Source organism: Vigna radiata, chromosome 7, assembly GCF_000741045.1.
Source record: "Vigna radiata var. radiata cultivar VC1973A chromosome 7, Vradiata_ver6, whole genome shotgun sequence".
NCBI classification, from domain to species: Eukaryota; Viridiplantae; Streptophyta; class Magnoliopsida; order Fabales; family Fabaceae; genus Vigna; species Vigna radiata.
The window spans coordinates 2232668-2251369 of record NC_028357.1 but is presented as its reverse complement, the minus strand read 5'-3'; the positions used below and the strand labels follow the sequence as shown (position 1 = coordinate 2251369).

At 30.3% G+C, this 18702-nt stretch overlaps 3 protein-coding genes across 5 annotated transcripts; 1 reads left to right on the top strand and 2 right to left on the bottom strand.

Annotated features, from left to right (window-relative positions):
- Window positions 1-5215: 5215 nt before the first annotated feature.
- LOC106765827 lies at window positions 5216-6732 on the bottom strand. Its single transcript, XM_014650578.2, has 2 exons — window positions 6287-6732; window positions 5216-5890 (listed from the first exon to the last, which is right to left on the bottom strand). The coding sequence occupies exons 1-2, from the start codon at window positions 6441-6443 to the stop codon at window positions 5691-5693; spliced, it is 357 nt and encodes a 118-aa protein (XP_014506064.1). The 5' UTR covers window positions 6444-6732; the 3' UTR covers window positions 5216-5690.
- A 285-nt stretch (window positions 6733-7017) lies between these two features.
- On the bottom strand, window positions 7018-9143 carry LOC106765826 (COP9 signalosome complex subunit 8). 3 transcript variants are annotated; one of them, XM_014650577.2, is made up of 6 exons: window positions 9029-9143; window positions 8809-8930; window positions 8643-8722; window positions 8284-8465; window positions 7504-7611; window positions 7018-7389 (listed from the first exon to the last, which is right to left on the bottom strand). In XM_014650577.2, exons 2-6 carry the CDS (start codon window positions 8890-8892, stop codon window positions 7250-7252), a joined length of 594 nt encoding a protein of 197 aa, XP_014506063.1. In that variant the 5' UTR covers window positions 8893-8930; window positions 9029-9143; the 3' UTR covers window positions 7018-7249. The 3 variants fall into 3 exon arrangements, with proteins under 3 accessions (XP_014506063.1, XP_014506061.1, XP_014506060.1); XM_014650575.2 differs by having other exon boundaries at window positions 8809-8915; window positions 9029-9130; XM_014650574.2 differs by having other exon boundaries at window positions 8809-8944; window positions 9029-9128.
- A 7823-nt stretch (window positions 9144-16966) lies between these two features.
- On the top strand, window positions 16967-17692 carry LOC106767802 (auxin-responsive protein SAUR50). Its single transcript, XM_014652751.2, has one exon. The coding sequence runs from the start codon at window positions 17065-17067 to the stop codon at window positions 17383-17385; it is 321 nt and encodes a 106-aa protein (XP_014508237.1). The 5' UTR covers window positions 16967-17064; the 3' UTR covers window positions 17386-17692.
- The last annotated feature ends 1010 nt before the right edge of the window (window positions 17693-18702 follow it).

The window sequence follows — 18702 nt, the reverse complement described above, 5'->3', positions numbered from 1 at the left end:
TATATATATATATATATATACGTGTGACATTGTTTAGGCCTTGATAGTTGTAATGATATGTGACTTGTGAAAGAAGAGTATGACCTTTAAAAATTTAATATCTTAAATCGATAGTATGGTTTAAATTTATCTCGATTGTTTGTTGTGATTTTTGCATTTGTATGATCGTGCGATTCACAAGAGAAAAAGATAATGCAGGGACCAAGGTTTTAATTGAGCTTAAAATCAACAAAGAAGAGGTATAATAGGCACAAAATAACTATGTTCAAGGTAGGCTTTATTTGGCTAGGTGGCTAAAAACAAACATGACCTAAACAAGAGTACAAATCCAAAAATAGTTAAAAGAGAAAAATGCAAGTTTTGAAATGCAAATAAACACGAGTGTATCACACAAGGAGGAAGGAAACTTCAGACTCAAAATCTGACAAAAGGATAAAATCTGTCAAAATTGGTTCCAAATTAAATTTTCATGTAAAACTACTCAACTTATTGAAAGAAATTGTAAAATCTGGCCAGAATCTATCAACTCAAACAAGAAATTCGAAAATCATTCACAATCAAGAACTAAAGGCAGTAAAAAAGTAATCATTCAAAATCTATGAAAATCAACTAAGAATAGCAAAGTATTTATAAAACAAGTTTAAAACAATAAAAGAAAACTAAGAACAAAGTCAATCTCTAAAAACATCAAAAGGAATAAGAAATTCACTGTTAAGCCTGAAAATAGAAAACAGAACAAGAACTCAAAAATAAACTAAAAACAGCTAAGAAATCCTAAGTAAACTACATAAGCAGATTTAAAATGTCAAAAAAATAAAACCGGAACTAACTACTTAACACAATAAAGAAATCAGAAAATCATATGTAAACAGGAAACACTAACTAAAGACAACAAAGAACAACTAAATCAACTATTAAAAGTAACTATACGAACTAACTCTAAAACTAAATCTACCTCTACAGGATTGAAAGAAACAAATAAAATTAAAATCAACAAAGAAATGTAATAGTGCCTATGAATAGTAGAATTGAAATGAAAATCAGCGAAAATAGCATCACTAAAGAAAAAAGACTAAAACTAAATTCAGTAAGTCAAATCTATAACAACATCAAATTATAAGAAGAATTGTGATAGAATCAAACCAATTAGAATAGAGAATAGGAACTAGTAGTTAAACCTGCAAAGAAACTAAGTCAGAACTAAATCAAAAATCAGAAACTGGAACTAGTTAGCTAATTAGTGAAAAAGTTAGTAGAAGAAAACTGTTAGTCAACTGATATTAGCAAAAAGAGTTAGTAAAACTGACTAGGTTAGCAAAAACAGTTAGTTAATCATATAATCATATAGTTACATATGTTTTTAGTAGTTAATTTTCTATTTTTTCTTTTCTTTATTGTTAGCCTTACCTAAGTTTCTTATTTATCAGGTACAAGAGACTCTAAAAAGCAATAATGCTTTTAAAAAAAAGGATTCGTGAAAAGTTACTGAAGGAATCACCCAACTAGGTACAGTAATATAAGTCAAGTTGATAGTAGAAGCATTATAGACGTAGTTAGAATATGATTTACTACTTTAATATGCTCAACTTGTCTTGTTCTCGTGACTAAGTATATCTTTAATAAAGTTGAAGATAAAAGAGAGATAACACGATTACAAGAGAACAGTAAATAGAAATTATTAAAAAAAATTGTAGCATCAATGGCATTTAACTGGTTCTTAAGACTTTTTAAGGCTTGAACTAATTATCCCTTATTAGATGTACATTCAAATGTAAGATGTTTATTATGTGATAGCTTGTAAGATCAATGAAATAAAGTTGTTGTATTTGGGGCATTGTTGTTTGTTCTTCACTACAGCTCAGCCTTTTGAAATTATTTTTGTCATGTAGTAGTTTATAGAGCAAAAAAAGAATCACTGCAAAGGAAGATATGGAAAATGAAGCTTTTATTTCATACTTTCTACAACTTCTACATCTATCCTTTTCCATTGCATATTTAAACAGTTGAAATCGATTTATATATATCTAACAATGTAATTCACAGTTTACCTATTTGAATGTCCAATAGCCCAAAGCTTAATCTCAGAAGGAATGAATTTGATACAGTTTGCAAGTTAAGATTATACTTGACCCTTTTAACTTACGGAAACCATGAGCACATTCTGTGATAGTATAATTTAGCTAAAACAAAAAGTGTCCATTATAAAGGGTAAAATATATTGTTGATACAACTTCTAACTAAGATAAGGAAACACAGACATCAAAGCATCAAGCCTCTACTATTTCAGCCCCTCCAACAAATCTGACTAATATAACATTTAAGATTCATATTACAAAGCAAATCTTATTCATGATGAGAAACCTCTTTGTCCCGAGTATTCTGCTCTATTGGAATTTTGTGACTCAAACAGCATATAGTTGAAAGAGTCAAAGTTGTTAAATAAAAATATATTCATATTTTATTTTTTAGGAAGATTTTAGGCATTATTTAAATTAATTAGTTTAGTATATATTTTTTAAAAGTCGGTTACAAATTATGTAGTATAAATATTTATGTCTATGCTCAATAAAAGATATCAGTTTCCCATTTATTCTTTTGCCTCTTATACGTTAAAATCAACAATTGGTATCAAGAGCAAAAAGGATCTTACAGGATCTGTGATATAACCCATAAACGCCTACAACCACAAAATAGCCACCACACATAAAATGGAATCTCAAACCTCGTTTGTTACGTTTTCTATACCTGTATTTGATGAAAAAAACTATCAAATGTGGACTGTCAAAATGGAAGCATATCTAGATGCTAACGATGTATGGGAAGTGGTAGAACAAGACTACGAAGTGGCTCCCTTGCCAGATAATCCTACGATTGCTCAAATGAAAAATCACAAAGAAAGCAGGCTTCGAAAGTCCAAAGCCAAATCAATTTTGTTCACAGCTGTATCTCCAGTCATTTTCAACAGAATAATGACATTGAAAACGGCACATGAAATCTGGAAGTTTTTGAAGGAAGAATATGAAGGCAATGAGAGAGTCAAAGGAATGCAAGCTTTGAATCTGGTTCGAGAACTTCAGATGCAGAAGATGAAAGATTCAGAGACGATCAAAGATTATGCGGACAAGCTTCGGCATTGCAAACAAAATACGTCTTCTAGGCACTGAGATTACTGACTCTCGAATTGTTCAAAAAATACTTGCAACAATTCCAGAAAGATATGAAGCCACATTGACTTCCTTGGAAAACTCAAAAGATCTCTCTACTATTACCTTGGCAGAACTTTTGGCAGCACTTCAGGCTCCAAAACAAAGAAGACACATGAGAGAAGAAGGTCACATTGAAGGGGCTTTGGCGTCAGGAAGTTTCAACCACAAAAATTATAACAAATCCTCTAACGTTTTTCCATCATGTCCTTTTTGTAAGAAAAATAATCATCCACATACAAAGTGTTGGTGGAGGCCAGATGTGAAATGCCATAAATGTGGACAACTAGGGCATGTGGAGAAAATATGCAAGTCATCAGAAAAACAAGAGAATGTAAGTTGTGGTTGAAGACGGTGAAGAAGATGAACTTTTTGTTGTTTCTTGTTTTGCCACTACAAGATCAACAAAAAGTTGGCTAATTGATAGTGGTTGCACGAACCACATGATGTACGATAAAAAATTATTCAAAGATTTTGATGCAACCTACAACACAAATGTCAGAATTGGAAACGGGGCAAAAATAACAGTGAAGGGTAAAGGAACCATCGCGATCAAAGGTTGCACAGGTTTGAAATTAATTACTAATGTTTTATATGTTCCTGAAATTGACCAAAACTTGTTGAGTGTTGGCCAACTTCTAGAGAAAGGCTATAAAGTTTTATAAATAAAACTTGCATGATTAAAGATTTGGATAATAAAGAGTTGTTCAGAGTTCAAATGAAAGGCAAGAGCTTCGCCTTGAATTTGATTGATAAAGAGCAATTTGTTGTGCACAAGGTTGAAGATAATATGCAGGTACAAGGGTTGCCTGAACTGGAAGGCAAATCACTCGTATGCGCGACAAGGTTGCCTTTTCCAAAAGACAAATCTTGGAGAGCAAACAAACTGCAATTAGTACAAATAGATGTCGAAGGACCTAAAGAAACCCCATCTCTGAGTGGCAAGAAAGTAAAGCTAGTGGGTGTTAAAGTTGGCAAAAGTCAAATTAAACAAGAAAAATTGGAGGAAGAAAAGCATCCTAAGACAACTCTTCCCGAAGCAAAAGCTGAAAATGCGGAGCAACAAGTCAATACTGAAAAGGTGAAAGACGCTGACAACTTAGAGTTAGACGCTTTTCTTGAAAAGATAAAGAAACCAGAAGTGACCAAGACTTCCAAAAGTAGAGGAACTTCAGATGATACGGGCAAGGATGAAAAGACTTAAAGTATGCTGACTTTGAGTCAAGGAGGAGTATTGGAATTTTGTGACTCAAACAGCATATAGTTGAAAGAGTCAAAGTTGTTAAATAAAAATATATTTATATTCTATTTTTTAGGAGGATTTTAGGCATTATTTAAATTAATTAGTTAAGCATATATTTTTTAAAAGTCGGTTACAAATTATATAGTATAAATATTTATGCTTATGCTCAATAAAAAATATCAGTTTTCCATTTATTCTTTTGCCTCTTATATGTTAAAACCAACATGCTCGAATAACTAGCAGCTAGAACCGTTCTTCAAACATCATGGTTCTTGAATTTAAACTAAAAAAAAAATACCTCTCCCAATGGAAGTCATACGTCAATCCTGTACTTTAGAGCAAATTGCTTTTAATTTGAGGCGCAAATCAGCAAAGTTTGATGCCATTAGATTGAACCTTTCATGTAAATTCAGTTTGCATTTACTGAAACCTTCTCTGTAGGTATTTTTATTGCAAGAGCATCCCCTCTTCCACACGGATTTGGAAGTTGAGACATTGAAGAACTCGTAGAAGCAGCTTTAGACAAGGCTTGAATCATATTAATCATGGAAACAGAACAGTGAGCACAAAGAAATCCCTTTGTTGTAAATGAATTGCGTTGAAGATAATGTTATCTGCATAAATCTAGGACTTTCAGAAGGCATTGCTGTTTGGGATATGAATGCATTAATTATTATTTGAAGTAAATATGGGAAGTGATTTTCTTTAACTTCTTGTTAATAAGATTATTCTAGCCTTTGGGGAATAAATTCTTTACTTCAAAAATAATGTTATTGTATCATTAAAAAAATTATGTTTTGAACTATTTTAAAAGTCACCTCTGTACACAGTTTACTATTTTAAGTCACATGTAAAAGATCTGTCTCGACTACTGAGCACAATCATGGTGTTTCTTCATGGATGAATTTAAATTCTTATTTTCTTTCAAAAGCAGGGAGAAGGGGGGAGCATAGAGCTATACAAGTGTGACTAATTTATCTCTTTGCTAGATATTACTATAGATATTTTACAGATTCTGATGCTGAAAGAACCCACTTGATTGAATACAAAGGATGGTTCTGCTGACATCTGAAAGCCAATTTGCTCTTGATCACGGTGTTTATTAGTTGATACCTTTGGGATCAATTTCATTCTTCATAGAACATGTAGTACTAGATGAGAGGCCTGCCAACTTTCAGGCTTTGACCCTCTACCCACCGGAGCTTTACATGGTGGTTGCATGCTTGAAGTAAAATTAAGGCAAATTAAAATGGAACGGAAGCTTCTTCCTTCTGCATTCTGAACAAAACTTGCAGAGCATCATTATTCCTTGCAATTCTCCAGGATCCTTCATCAGGTAACATCCATATCATCAGATGTGGCATCATTGGGAAAACAAAAGAAGTTAACAGCATACAAAATCCCATTAGCAAGATTTCCCCACGGAAATCACCACTCGCTGACGCTGCAAAGAATAAAGGAAAAAGGGAAAAGTAAAAAGAATGTTCTAAGAAAATACAGCACATCAAGAGAACACCATAATTCAATTAACTTAGTTTGTTCAAAAAAATCCGAGGCACCTGATACAGGAACTGGTGATTTTAAAGGTAACATAAACTACTACAGCTTTCAATTTCTTTAAATGTAATTGACATGCATGTAAGGTGATGTGTAAAAAAAATACTGAGTAACCATGGCACCAAAAGGATTAGTAGCTCCACAAAGTATAACAAAAACTTTTGAAATAATGCTTTAATAATATGTTGTCACCATTATGCAAATCTTATCACTTCCAAGTTTCAACTATAGCCAAGCCAAGCATGAGAAACAAAGCCGAGTCTACATGACCAGATACACTTACATATAGAGGAAGGAGCAAGCATCTGAGACACCAATTTTTTAGATGTTTCTTCACCCTGCTGACGCTTGGATCCATGGGACAGATCAGAAGCTTCTTCAGTGGTGTGGCTGGCAGAATTTGAGGTTGGGGCAGCAGAAGGTAAATAATCAGGGGACATGGATGGTGTAGAATAAGATTTTGTGAAGAGATGGGATGATGTACGAAGCCACTATATGGACAAGGATCGGGGGATGCTCAGGCACAATAGATGGTGCAGGAGAAGATACTTCACAGTCAAAACAGGGTGGTGGCTCAGCAGTTGCTGTTGATATTGGAGAGTATGGACTAGCAGGATGTGGTGAAGTTGATGGCTCGGAGTGATCACTTATATGTGGGGATGGAGCTGGAGAAGGAGAAGGTGAGGAAGCATGAAGTTTTTTCTTCAAGACAGTAGATAGGATGTGTTTTTAACTAAATCTGTGTTTAGGAATGAAGGTGCATAATGGCGAGTTGAAGCAACACACCCACACCACTTCTCAGATATTTATCAACAATCAAATATGGGAAGATAAAGCCCCAAAAAAACAAGAGAAAAAAATTAACTTGAAAATCAAAGTACCACCCAAACACAATTAGATTCGAGAAATAAGTAACAACACCTTAACAAATTATACAGTATATATTCAGTACACTGTATATTTTGTATACTCAGAATATACAGACAGACATTTCTTCCCAAACCAAGTCCAATATGCAAAGTTGTAACCGTTCCACTATCATATAAGAGATACTGAGAGACTTGTCACATAGCTACCAAGTGGGACGTGAATTTCACCAATCGGTGCTAAAGTTCAAACACATACAGGTTGGCTACAAAATTATCAACAGTATACATCCATTTTCAAGAACATAGAATGTTTGATTGATCAATTTGAGAAGAATTTCATATAAATTGAAACATCTAATTCTTCATAACTAAAAGCCTCAATGCTCAAGATGGAAGACATATTCTGTCAATCGCTGCAATTTACTATGATCAAGTTTCTGCTCGGTCACAACAGGTTGCTTCTTCACAATAAGCATCTGAGAAGCAGGGTCGACAGTCCAGCCTTGCTGTAGTACATCTAAATTATACAACCAGACAATATTGATAAGAAAAAGAGAGTGCAGACAGTTCAAGTACAAAATATAAGCAATGTCCAATTTCATAAGCTTCTAGGATAGTGAAAATTACTTACAATTTGTAGCATCATCCTCATTCATTCCCAGAAATAAAGCAGTGTCTTTAATACTTATTGTTGAATAAGCAGATAGAAGCAGCTGAAACATCTCCTTGGTGTAAAGTTCTGGAAAAGTTTATTGCTGTTAACATTTTATCGTACTAAACTCCAAATATAGGTGCACAAAAATTTGTTGTAGACTCCAGCTATTTGTAAAGCAAATATAAAACTAAGAAGCATATTTAATCAAACAAAACATAAGTTACTGTGGAAGGAGCACGGTACATGACTACTTCACTACTTTTATGCATTATCCATAGATCATATATCTTCAGTACAAGTTAGCCCAAGAAATTACAATATTCATCTACATCTTTTCATGTTATATATGTAGGGGTAAGGAAAGTCCAACGGAAACATATTTTTAATTTTTTGACGTTTAAAATATAATACATTTTGTTCTCGCGAAACTAATATTAACCATTGCTTTTATCCATTACGGCAATCGCAGCAAAAACAACACTGCATATTGTTACAGCAAAAACAAATTAATTGATCCATACATCGACGCTTCACCAATTTCCCGAACCAAAGAGTATAACACATAGTCCATAATTAACATTCAAAAAAGTAACAACGGGTTATAATATAAGTGAGGACAACATTCTTTATGAATTGGGATAACAGCTTTCGTCTCAGAAACACAACAGAATTTACATATACGCAGTTGGATTGTTTAGAAGACATTCGAAGTGACAAAGTGAGTAGACTCATACAACAGGCTTTTTAAAGTCTTGCCTGAAAATGCAGCAACTAGGCCTTGGACATCCTGACTCCAATCAAAGCCACGGATTGCCTCGTGCACTCCACCATAGTCACGTAACCAAAGCTTCTGACAGATTTTCCAAACCGCGGTGACTTCAGGCTGGCTTTCTTTGATCGACGAAGGTATTGATTTCCAAAGAAAGCGCGCACTGTTGCTGCAAAACCATAACATTACTTCCAAATTGAGTTACACAAATAAACGTATTAAAAGAATCAAGCAAGACAGGAATTATTTATTTCAGAAGCAACATGTGAGTAAAGTAATAGTCATTTAACTGAGATATACAATAATGTAAAGAGCGAAAACAAGAAGAGATTTGAAAGATAGATACATGTCGTGAACATAAAAGTGAGCGAGGAGGTGAATGGCGTAGGGCCAATCGTCCTGGTAAGCAATGCCATCAGCTGCAACCTGAGTGAGGGAGGATTCGTGAATTTGAAATAAGCCACAAACCCTAATGAAAGGGGAAAAGGAACAAGAATCAAATAGACAGCTACCTGAAGCATTAGGTTATCGCATACATCCGCTAATTTGTCGTACGACTTCGAATCCAACGTAGCTCTCACCGAAGAGAAATCCATCACTCTCCTCTCCGACCAATTCCCTATCGCACCAAAACCTAAAAAACTCAAACTAAACGCCAACATCGAAATTCAAATAAAATGGCCAGTTAATAATTCTCTTATGCTACCAAACACGTCATTAGCGGAGCCATACCTTAATTCAATGAGATGAAGTGAAAATTGAAAAGCTCAAACCAGCTTCTGCTCCTCCGGCAAGACTTATATATACTCTACGGTAACGACGTCGTTCTTAGTCACATTTCTATCCGTGACAGTGCCAAAAAGTATTGGGTGCCTGTAAGTGAGGCCCATAAAGCCCAATATTAAAAAATATTGGGTAACTGGGATTACGTTGTCGTTGCTGGTCTCGTAGTTGGGCGAACATTACCGAATAATTCTAAGAAAAAGTATTAATCGTCTATATAATTATTACTTTCGTTCTATATTCTTTTTATAATTTGAAAAGTACTGAGTTATTTATGTTTCCGGTTATATTTTATTTAAAAATTATTTTAGCAGTAATTTATTACAAGAAATGAGATATATAAAAACAAATATTTGACTTAAATTCAGTATGTTATATACATTATATAAAACATTAATAGGTATAGAAAAATGTAAGTGTGAATGCAAGAAGTTTAATTTAGATTGCAGGGATGAATTTGTAGACAAGTAATTGGATTTACATATTAAGAATGTCGGACAAAATAATATTTTATGAATGATAGAATCATTTAATTTAATGATTTGATTATAAAAAATTTGAAGTGAATTATTTAGTGGTTAGAGTGAATTTTTTAACTCAATCGATGAAATAAGCTAGCAAATCTATGAACTCGATTAACACATGAAATGTACAACATTAATTTTTCAATAGTGGTGGAATATTCTAGATCGAAAGAGTAAGTTAAGTTAGCATTAATTTTTCAGTGGTGCACACGCCTATTTATTTACATGAATAATGTTATAATTACAATTATTCAAGTGGTAATCAAATTAGCAAAAATAAATCACTCATTCTAATAAATACCCCAAAAATCCTTCAAAACCATCGAAAAAATTATATTATTTCCTTAAAAAAATAGAAGTTTAATTTAGGTCGATGACTTATAGATTCATTCTGGCTTCCACTAAAAATATGTTATTTTTTTCATTTAATTGGGGAATTTTTAAAACCTTAGCATAAAAACTCCATGTTGTTTTCAACTAAGAGGAGTTGAATTGATTTAAAAATATATTGTTTTCATCAGACTTCACTTTATTCTATACATATAATATACTCAATTTAATTTTAATTTCAAGTTTATAACTTTTGGGTTATTAGTTGATACTTGAGTGAGAACTCAACATTCTAATTTTTGTACAAATGAACGAAAATGGAAAAACAAAGTTGTCCTCTCTTAATTCAAAGAAGGTGATGAACATTTCACTTTATGTAATAGTTGCACTTTTAATTGGTATAAAAATTTATACTTTCTAGACTAATTTTAAAATTGGTATAAAATATCAATATTTTCTATACTCTTATTTTTATACCGAATATAAAAAACTTTTCTTAACTCGTATAAAAAAAATGCACTAGTGATAACTTGTGAAAATTATTTTTCGTAACTAAGTTAATATAAAAAAGACTTGATCAATCTTTGTGACATAGAAACATAATTGTGGATACTATTTTAATTCTGGTTGATTCAAAGAATCCCCCACACATCATGATCAACCAATGCCACCTTGATCAACTAAGCATACATGCATATTTAGTAATATTATATTGAGTTAAATATGTTTCTGGTCGTTTAACTTTAAGTAAAAATTGGAATTAGTTCTTCTTCAAAACTTTGGCCTAATTTAGTCTCTCAACCTTAGAAATGTATGAATTTAGTCCTTTTAACTAAATTTTGTTAGGTTTATTTGATGTTTGAAACACGTTTTATGATAGCATTTGGATTGTTTATACTGTGTGACCCATTTTTGTTTCAATATTAAATGAGAACGCATTTGAAACATCAAATAAAGTTAACAAAATTTGGTTAAAATGACTAAATTCATACATTTCTAGAGTTTGAAGACTAAATTAGACAAAAATTTTGAATGGGGACTAATTCCAATTTTTACTGAAAGTTAAAGGACCAAAAATATATTTAACCCTATTATATTTTATGCCAAAATACACATACATTAAAATTGATATCTTATATTTGGCCATAATTATTTTTTTAAGAAATATATGAATTTGATGTCATCGAAATAAGAAAAAATTATCACATATGACTAATTTGGTGTCAAAAAATATAATATAAGAGTGATTAAACTCTTTATCCTTTCAATCTAATTTAGTAACAAGATTGTTAATCTTTTATTGATTATAAGGACTTACTATGAAATTAAAATTATAAAGAAAAGTAGCAATAAAGAAATTTAACAAATATAATATTTTGTACGTTTTTGGTAATTAAAATAAGTTTGAGTATAGCAATCATTACTAAGTAAGTATCGAATAAAAAAAACTTAAAAGTACAGATTGAAATTTTAATCCATAAGATAAGTTAAAAATAATATTAAAAGTATACAATAATAATGAAAATTTATCATGTACTTATGCCATGTGATATTATTTTCATTGTAAATAACTGTTTTTTTTTTCTTGTAATTTACTAATTTACTTTGAAGTTACGCAAAAATATTCTGTCAAAAACAATTTCTAGAAATCAACTTTTAATTTGTTTGTAATAGTATATAATATATAAGAACATAAAATTTTAAATTCTGTGTAGGAATGTCAAATATTTTTTGAATAAAAATGACATAGAACTAACATAGATTGCGAAAGAAAATACGCAGAATGTGTAAGATAAGAAAAAGTGAATGTGGTGTTGGGAAGGTGGATGAGTTTCAAATTCAATGATCCTTAGGAATATGTATTCTCATTGTCCTCGTTGTCTCAACACAGTACTTGCCAATGCAACAAAGGGACTATACAATTGAATCTTCCATTATTAGGTAATGCTCATGTCTTATATATGTGCTGTAAAAGTTAGACGAGTGTTAATAATTAATATATTTCAACCCACATTTTTAAAACGTTTTTTATTTAGTTCTTTAAGTATTTATTAACATTTCTAAAATAATATAAACTTTGTTCATATTTAATTAGCTTTTCTCAGGGAATTATAAAGTTAATTTAGTGATAAATTTTGAACGAAAGGTAAAAGAGATTGTAAGTTTAATCTTCCACAAACACTTAGTAATTATAAGGTTGATTTAGTAGGTTTAGAAGGGAAGGTGAGAAAGGTATTTTAATATTTCTTATTCAATTACTATTAAGACTAAGTTAAATTTAAAATTTACTTTTTAATATAATATTTGTTGGACATTTATGTTAAATATGTACATCTTATTCCGTCACTTTTATAATCTTACAATATAATATATATAAACTTGATATTGGAAGATTTAGAAAGAAAATCATCCAAACATAATTTTTATGATGTACTATATGGTCATTTGCCTCACGAATGGGTTGAATGGACAATCGGCTAACAACTTAGTAATTAATTGGTGAAAACCGTCATTGAGATAATTAAAAAGTAATTAATAACGATAACCGTTATTGATGGACAGTTAATAAAAATAATACCATTAATAATGGGTGATTAATAAGTTTAATTTATAAATATAGGTTTGCTATGAAGGTAAAACACACTTTTTCCATGATTTAACTTTATTAAACTTATTGAGAAATGTATCTAACTTAACATCATAGTGTTTTTTGCAAATCAACCTCGATTAAACCGAACACTACAGCAAAACAAGAAAAACTGATTCTCGACTTCCTAGACTGAAACACAAGGCTACAAAAATTACAACATAAAAAAGGATAAAAAGTTGAATTGGATTTAACTTATTTTGCAACATTATACCTTTTTACGGGTTCCTTACCGAGAGTAAGATCCTTTTATTAGAATGTTTATAAGTGGTTGACGGAAAAACATGAGGCTTGCAAATACAGAAAATGGAAATTTGGTTGAAACGTGATTTTGGATGAGTTTTGGAAAAACAATATTGTAATTTATGGGCGAATCTCCTTTTTATCAAAGTGTTTTGAATGGTTGATTCACATGAGAAACTTGTCCTGTGATTTCTCTCTGAAGCAGAGTAGACCAAGTTAGGGAAAAGATAAAATTGTATTAAGTGATGTCAAGAAAAGGTAATAGTGTTACCTAAACTATTTATGGTTTACAATTTTTGTTGTCGTAATTTCAAAAGCAAACTCTTACTCAACTTATTTCCTTTTTTTAGTTATCTGTCTCTATGAGATATGATTGATCAGAAATACCACAACCAATTTCATTGCCCACTTCATATTGTTGCTTATTATCTCAACCCTTAATTTCAATATAAACCAAATTTTAAAGTGAATGTCGAAGACTATAAAATCAAACAAAAATGTGGAAGATAATTGTTTCGCATTGTTTTAAATATAATAATATTTAAAATTATTCAACTAATTCTAAATAAAACCGTATTAATTATAATGCACTAAATTGTTTCGCATCACTAACGTTATTAGTAAAAGACAATAAGATGAAAAAATTATAAACATCTTAAGTGATCATGATTTTAATTTGGATGATAAGTGTTCAGGTGTTCTATATAAGTTTTATGTGGACACGGATAGGGATGACAAAAAAATTACGGGTATTCGCAGGTAAAATCCGTGGCGGATAGTTACTATCCGCGGATATTTATTACTCGCGGGTAGCGGGTATTTTAATATCCGCTTCTAAACGGGTCGGGTACGGGTAGTATACTACCCGACCCGCAGATACCTGTTATGTGCAAAAATAATAAAAATATAATAATTTTTATATATTTTTAATTAAATTTAATTAAAAATAAAATAAAATAATATTTTATTAAGTTAAATTTAATTAAAATTAAATTTTAATTTATATTTAACTTAATTTATATTATATTATATATATTTTTTGTAATTTTATTTTAAAATGTATAAAGTATATTTTATTTTAATTTTTTGCGAGTACCCGCAGGTTTTAAAATATCTGCGGATATTTTTTAAACGGGTATCTGACAGGTAGCGGGTCGAGTAGCGGATATGATTTTATCCGATGGGTCGGGTTGCGGGTAGACATTATCCGTGTCCGACCCGACCCGTTGTCGTCCGTAGTTACGGACGATGTCGGATCACTATTGAATCGAAGTTTTACATCAACTAAAGATAAGACCGATTTATAATATATATATATATATATATATATATATATATATATATATATATATATATATATATGGGTGAAAATCTCATTTTATAAAACTAGTTTTGTGAGATAAAATTTGTATCCACTCATATATTATAAATCGGTTTTATTTCTAGTTTATGTGAACTTTCAACTTTATAATAAAATGTGGAGTTTGACTATGATTGAAAACTATAAATAAAAATGTTTGGATCTATAGACATGTGTAAGTGTGAAGGATAATATATAAGGCGCCTGTATCTATATTGTTCCCATTCTAAGGTCTATGCCATTGGATTTATGGTGATTGCAATCTTTCACACTTGCCATTTGCACAAGTGGGATTTCATTGTAATTGATGCATCGGACACTTTGATTTTTCAATGGAAGATTTGCTTATTCTTGTCCCTGAAGTTGATGTACTGAAACCCTATCTCCATAGAATTTGCATGCCTACAAAACTACACTCTCACTCAGTTAATAATGTGCTTTTGGGAGGGTTACACATACATATCCAACCCAGTTGGATTTTAATTCGGGTTTTTTCATCCTAAATTATTATATAAAAAAAATATTTTTAAACTAAATTATAAATTATTTGGCTCTTACATTTTGTAAAAGTCTGTAAAATATTATATTTAATAAACGACATTTGAAATGTTTTATATTATCTTTATAAAATACATTAATGAAATATTTTATAATTTAGTCTATGGATGAATCATAATCTTTTTAATAATAATTTGGAAATGAAAAATATATTTAATCTTGAATAAACATGTTTCTATTTATTATTAATCATCTATGTGGTATGTATTTTACTATTCATCTAAAGAGGTAAATGGAGTTTTGTTTTTGTTTTGAAAGAAAAAGTTGTTTTCCTTTGGGAAAAACTACTGTAAAGAAAAAAGATGCTAACAAAATAAAGCAAGGTTGGAGATGGTAGAGTGTGAAAATGGAAGAAGGGGGTTTAAGAGGATGATAGATGAAAAAACGTAACTATGTTTTTTGTTTTTTAAAATACTGAAAATAGTTTTCAAAATTTACCATTGGATAAGAAATTGGTCGATATAAAGTTATGGAAAACAAATTTTAGAGATATTTTGTTTCGATTAATGGAGTTGAGGTTAGATTTGTTTCATAGTAAAACTATCAATCTCTAAGTTTAAATTAAGGTTTTATCTATAATATGTTCTTGTTATTATTCGATCAAACTAAAGTGCTATATACAAAAAATATTTCGACAGTAAAATCATTATTTGTCTAATAGTGATAGCATGTAATCATTGTAACCAATTATCTAAATACTAAACTTATATTTATAAATTTTGAGATAATTTTTTGATTAATATTAATCTAATTAAAACTTAAATAATAATAATAATCTAACTTAAAATTAATATAATTATTTTTAATGATCTATTCATATAAAATTCTAGACTAATTAACCACTTGATTGGTAAGTGATCCGACAAATCCAATTTTATTTTGATTTGTGGAATAGGAAGTATTTATATAAATTAATTTCTCATTGAATGAATATCTTGAAAGATAGAAGTAGTTTCTTAAAAAATGAGAGAAGAAAATGACACTTTGGTGAAATGAGAGAGAAAAGTGAATATATTTTGTAAAGAGATTTATTGAAAAATGAGATAATATTTGGCACAGAGATGAATCTGAAAACCTTCCTTTTCAGGGAAGCAACAACAACCTAAAACATACATAACACAACTTCGCCGGTGCATTAAATATGCCTCTTTCCATGGAATATATATTGGATAATGATATTTTAAGAAATCTTCCTTAATAATTTTTTGACAATAGGACACGTCTCACTATTTTGTTAGTTTATTTGAATTTATTTTAAAAGAATATTTGAAACAGACTAATCACAAACTGTCACGTATGTGTTGTCAAAAAAGAGTTGTTAAAGAGATATTTTCCATATATATTTCATCTCCTAATTATTTAAAAAATTTATTTTTCATTTTAAAATAATAATCGTATTAAAAGTTTTGCAATGTTTTTGACTTTTTTTAACACTAATGTGATTTATCTATAATGGGATATCTAATTCAGTTGAGAATTAGATAATTTGGTTTGGGAATCCTTAGAGAAGCATAATAATGTGATGGGACAGAGTGAAGTGAGTTGTATAAAGCAGGTTTGTGTTATCCATCACAAACAACAATACCTAAGTTTCATTCTATTACATCCAAAATCATTTATTAACTCTTTTCAATAATCAAATCTTTCAATTTCCACCACTAATAAATCTCCAACTTTTCAACCTCCTTTCTAAAAATTAAGATTCATCTTAAATATTTTATTATTATCTTTAAATTAAAAGATTAAAAATATATTTAATTTTATTATTAATTATTTTCAAATTTAAAAGATGTGAGATATTTGAACAATGTCTTATATTTTTCAACTTATGCATATATTTCAATAAGAGACAAATAAGTTGAATCCAAAATTGAATGGTTGGATATTTTTGTTTATGAAAATAATGGTTACCAAATACTGAATTAGATTAATTTAAAGTGAAACTTGGAAATAGAAAAGAAAAATTATAATTTATAATTAAAGGCATGAATTTGTTGCATTGTACATTTGTATGACTAATATAGGTATAATTTTTGTATAGAAAAATCTGAATCTTTTCCATTGATGCTTGCAATTGTGAGAGACATGTACGAGCAATTTGGACGTGGTCTGCTACATGTCCCCACATCCACGTGACCCTGTTTCTCTTCCTCATTTTCTCTTCTCCACATTCACCAACGATAAATGCGTCTCATTTCCACACTCTCATGAATCAAACAAACACTTTTAAGAGAGCCTTCTCCTCTGTTTATGAGAAGAAGTTTCAGAGTAAGTAACAGAAGAACAGAGCACAGAAGAACAGAGCACAAAAGAACAGAGCAGAATGGCCATAAGAAAATCCACTAAGCTACCCCAAGCAGAAGTGATAAAGCAAATAGTGAGAAGGTGTTCGAGTTTTGGAAAGAAACAGGGATACGATGAAGAGGGTCTTCCAGAAGATGTGCCAAAAGGGCACTTTGCAGTTTATGTTGGTGAAAACAGGACAAGATATATTGTCCCAATTTCATGGTTGGCTCATCCACAGTTTCAAATTCTTCTCCAAAGAGCTGAAGAGGAGTTTGGCTTCAATCATGATATGGGTCTTACCATCCCATGTGATGAAGTTGTTTTTGAGTTTCTTACCTCAATGATTAGCTCCAAATAACATTTTTACTTTTGCTTTTCTAATTGTATATAACTTCCTGCATCTCATTTCATTTCTACAAAGTGAGTTCTACGTTTATTTTCACTCTACTTCCAGTCATTGGCTTCGTAAATGAAAATTGAAAGATGTGTGATTGGTTTTCTCCCAAGAAGAGCTTATTTCAGACATTCAAATGCGTGGTGCGTGAAAGAATTATTGGTTCTTTCTCTTTCTTTTCAAAGTTGCATGGCTCTGTTTCGATGCCACGATCGATGTTACTAATCCGTGTATATCATACTTTTTTAAATAGTAAAATGCCGATGTGACAACACTTGTAGAGTCAAATACAGTTTTCTAATATAATGTATTTTATTAGCATTTTATTTATCCACACCTGCTTTCCCATAATATCCAACCCTCGAAACTTATACATATGAAATGAATCAATAATTTTATTATTTTTGTTAAAAGAAAAATTATACATGAATTTAAAATGGTGATTTACATCTCATTTACACACTTAAGAAGACGAAATTATAGTATTAATTTATAAGATACATGATATTTGAAAAATAAAACATATACAATTAATTTCTTTCCGAATAAGATAAATTTATAAGTGGACTCTACTCTTTCTCGTACATGTCCTTGTTTTCTTTTTTACTCTTTATTTCTCTTAATTATGTGATTTTAAGAAATTTAAATTATAAATCCATTTTAAAGTCAAGTTTGCATTATTTTTATATTATGAACTTGCTTAATTTTTTAATTGATGTAGGATTCTTAAGATACTTTTTCATGTTAAAACATATGCATATTAAATGTGAGATAAATATTAGTGGATAGCCCAATAACATCTCGGATAACGGGTAATATGATAAATCTAATAAATAATAAATCTTTTAATAGCAAGTGACATTATATTTAACAAATAACAAATTTTGTTAAGATAAAATTTAAATGACTTTGATATTATGTTAAGAAACAAACTTTAAACTTAACCTTACAAAATCAACTCATCATGTGAAGTTTATACTCCCTTATCGGAGAAATCTTCCTTTATAGGTTAGAGCCAATGATAGAAAAACTTGAAATTACCTTCAACATAAAGTTTTACAAGGTAATATTACTATAAAAAAATTACATATTATTGATGGACATAATTTATCTCGTGTTTACTGATAGATTATTGTTTGGTAGAAATTCGTTGATAAAGTGGTCATCGATTAATTTTATCGATGGATAAATAAATTCGTCGATAAATACCAACTACCACAAATTCATCGCTAAATCGTCATTGATAAATGTTCACCAGTAACACTTGTCGTTAAAATGTGA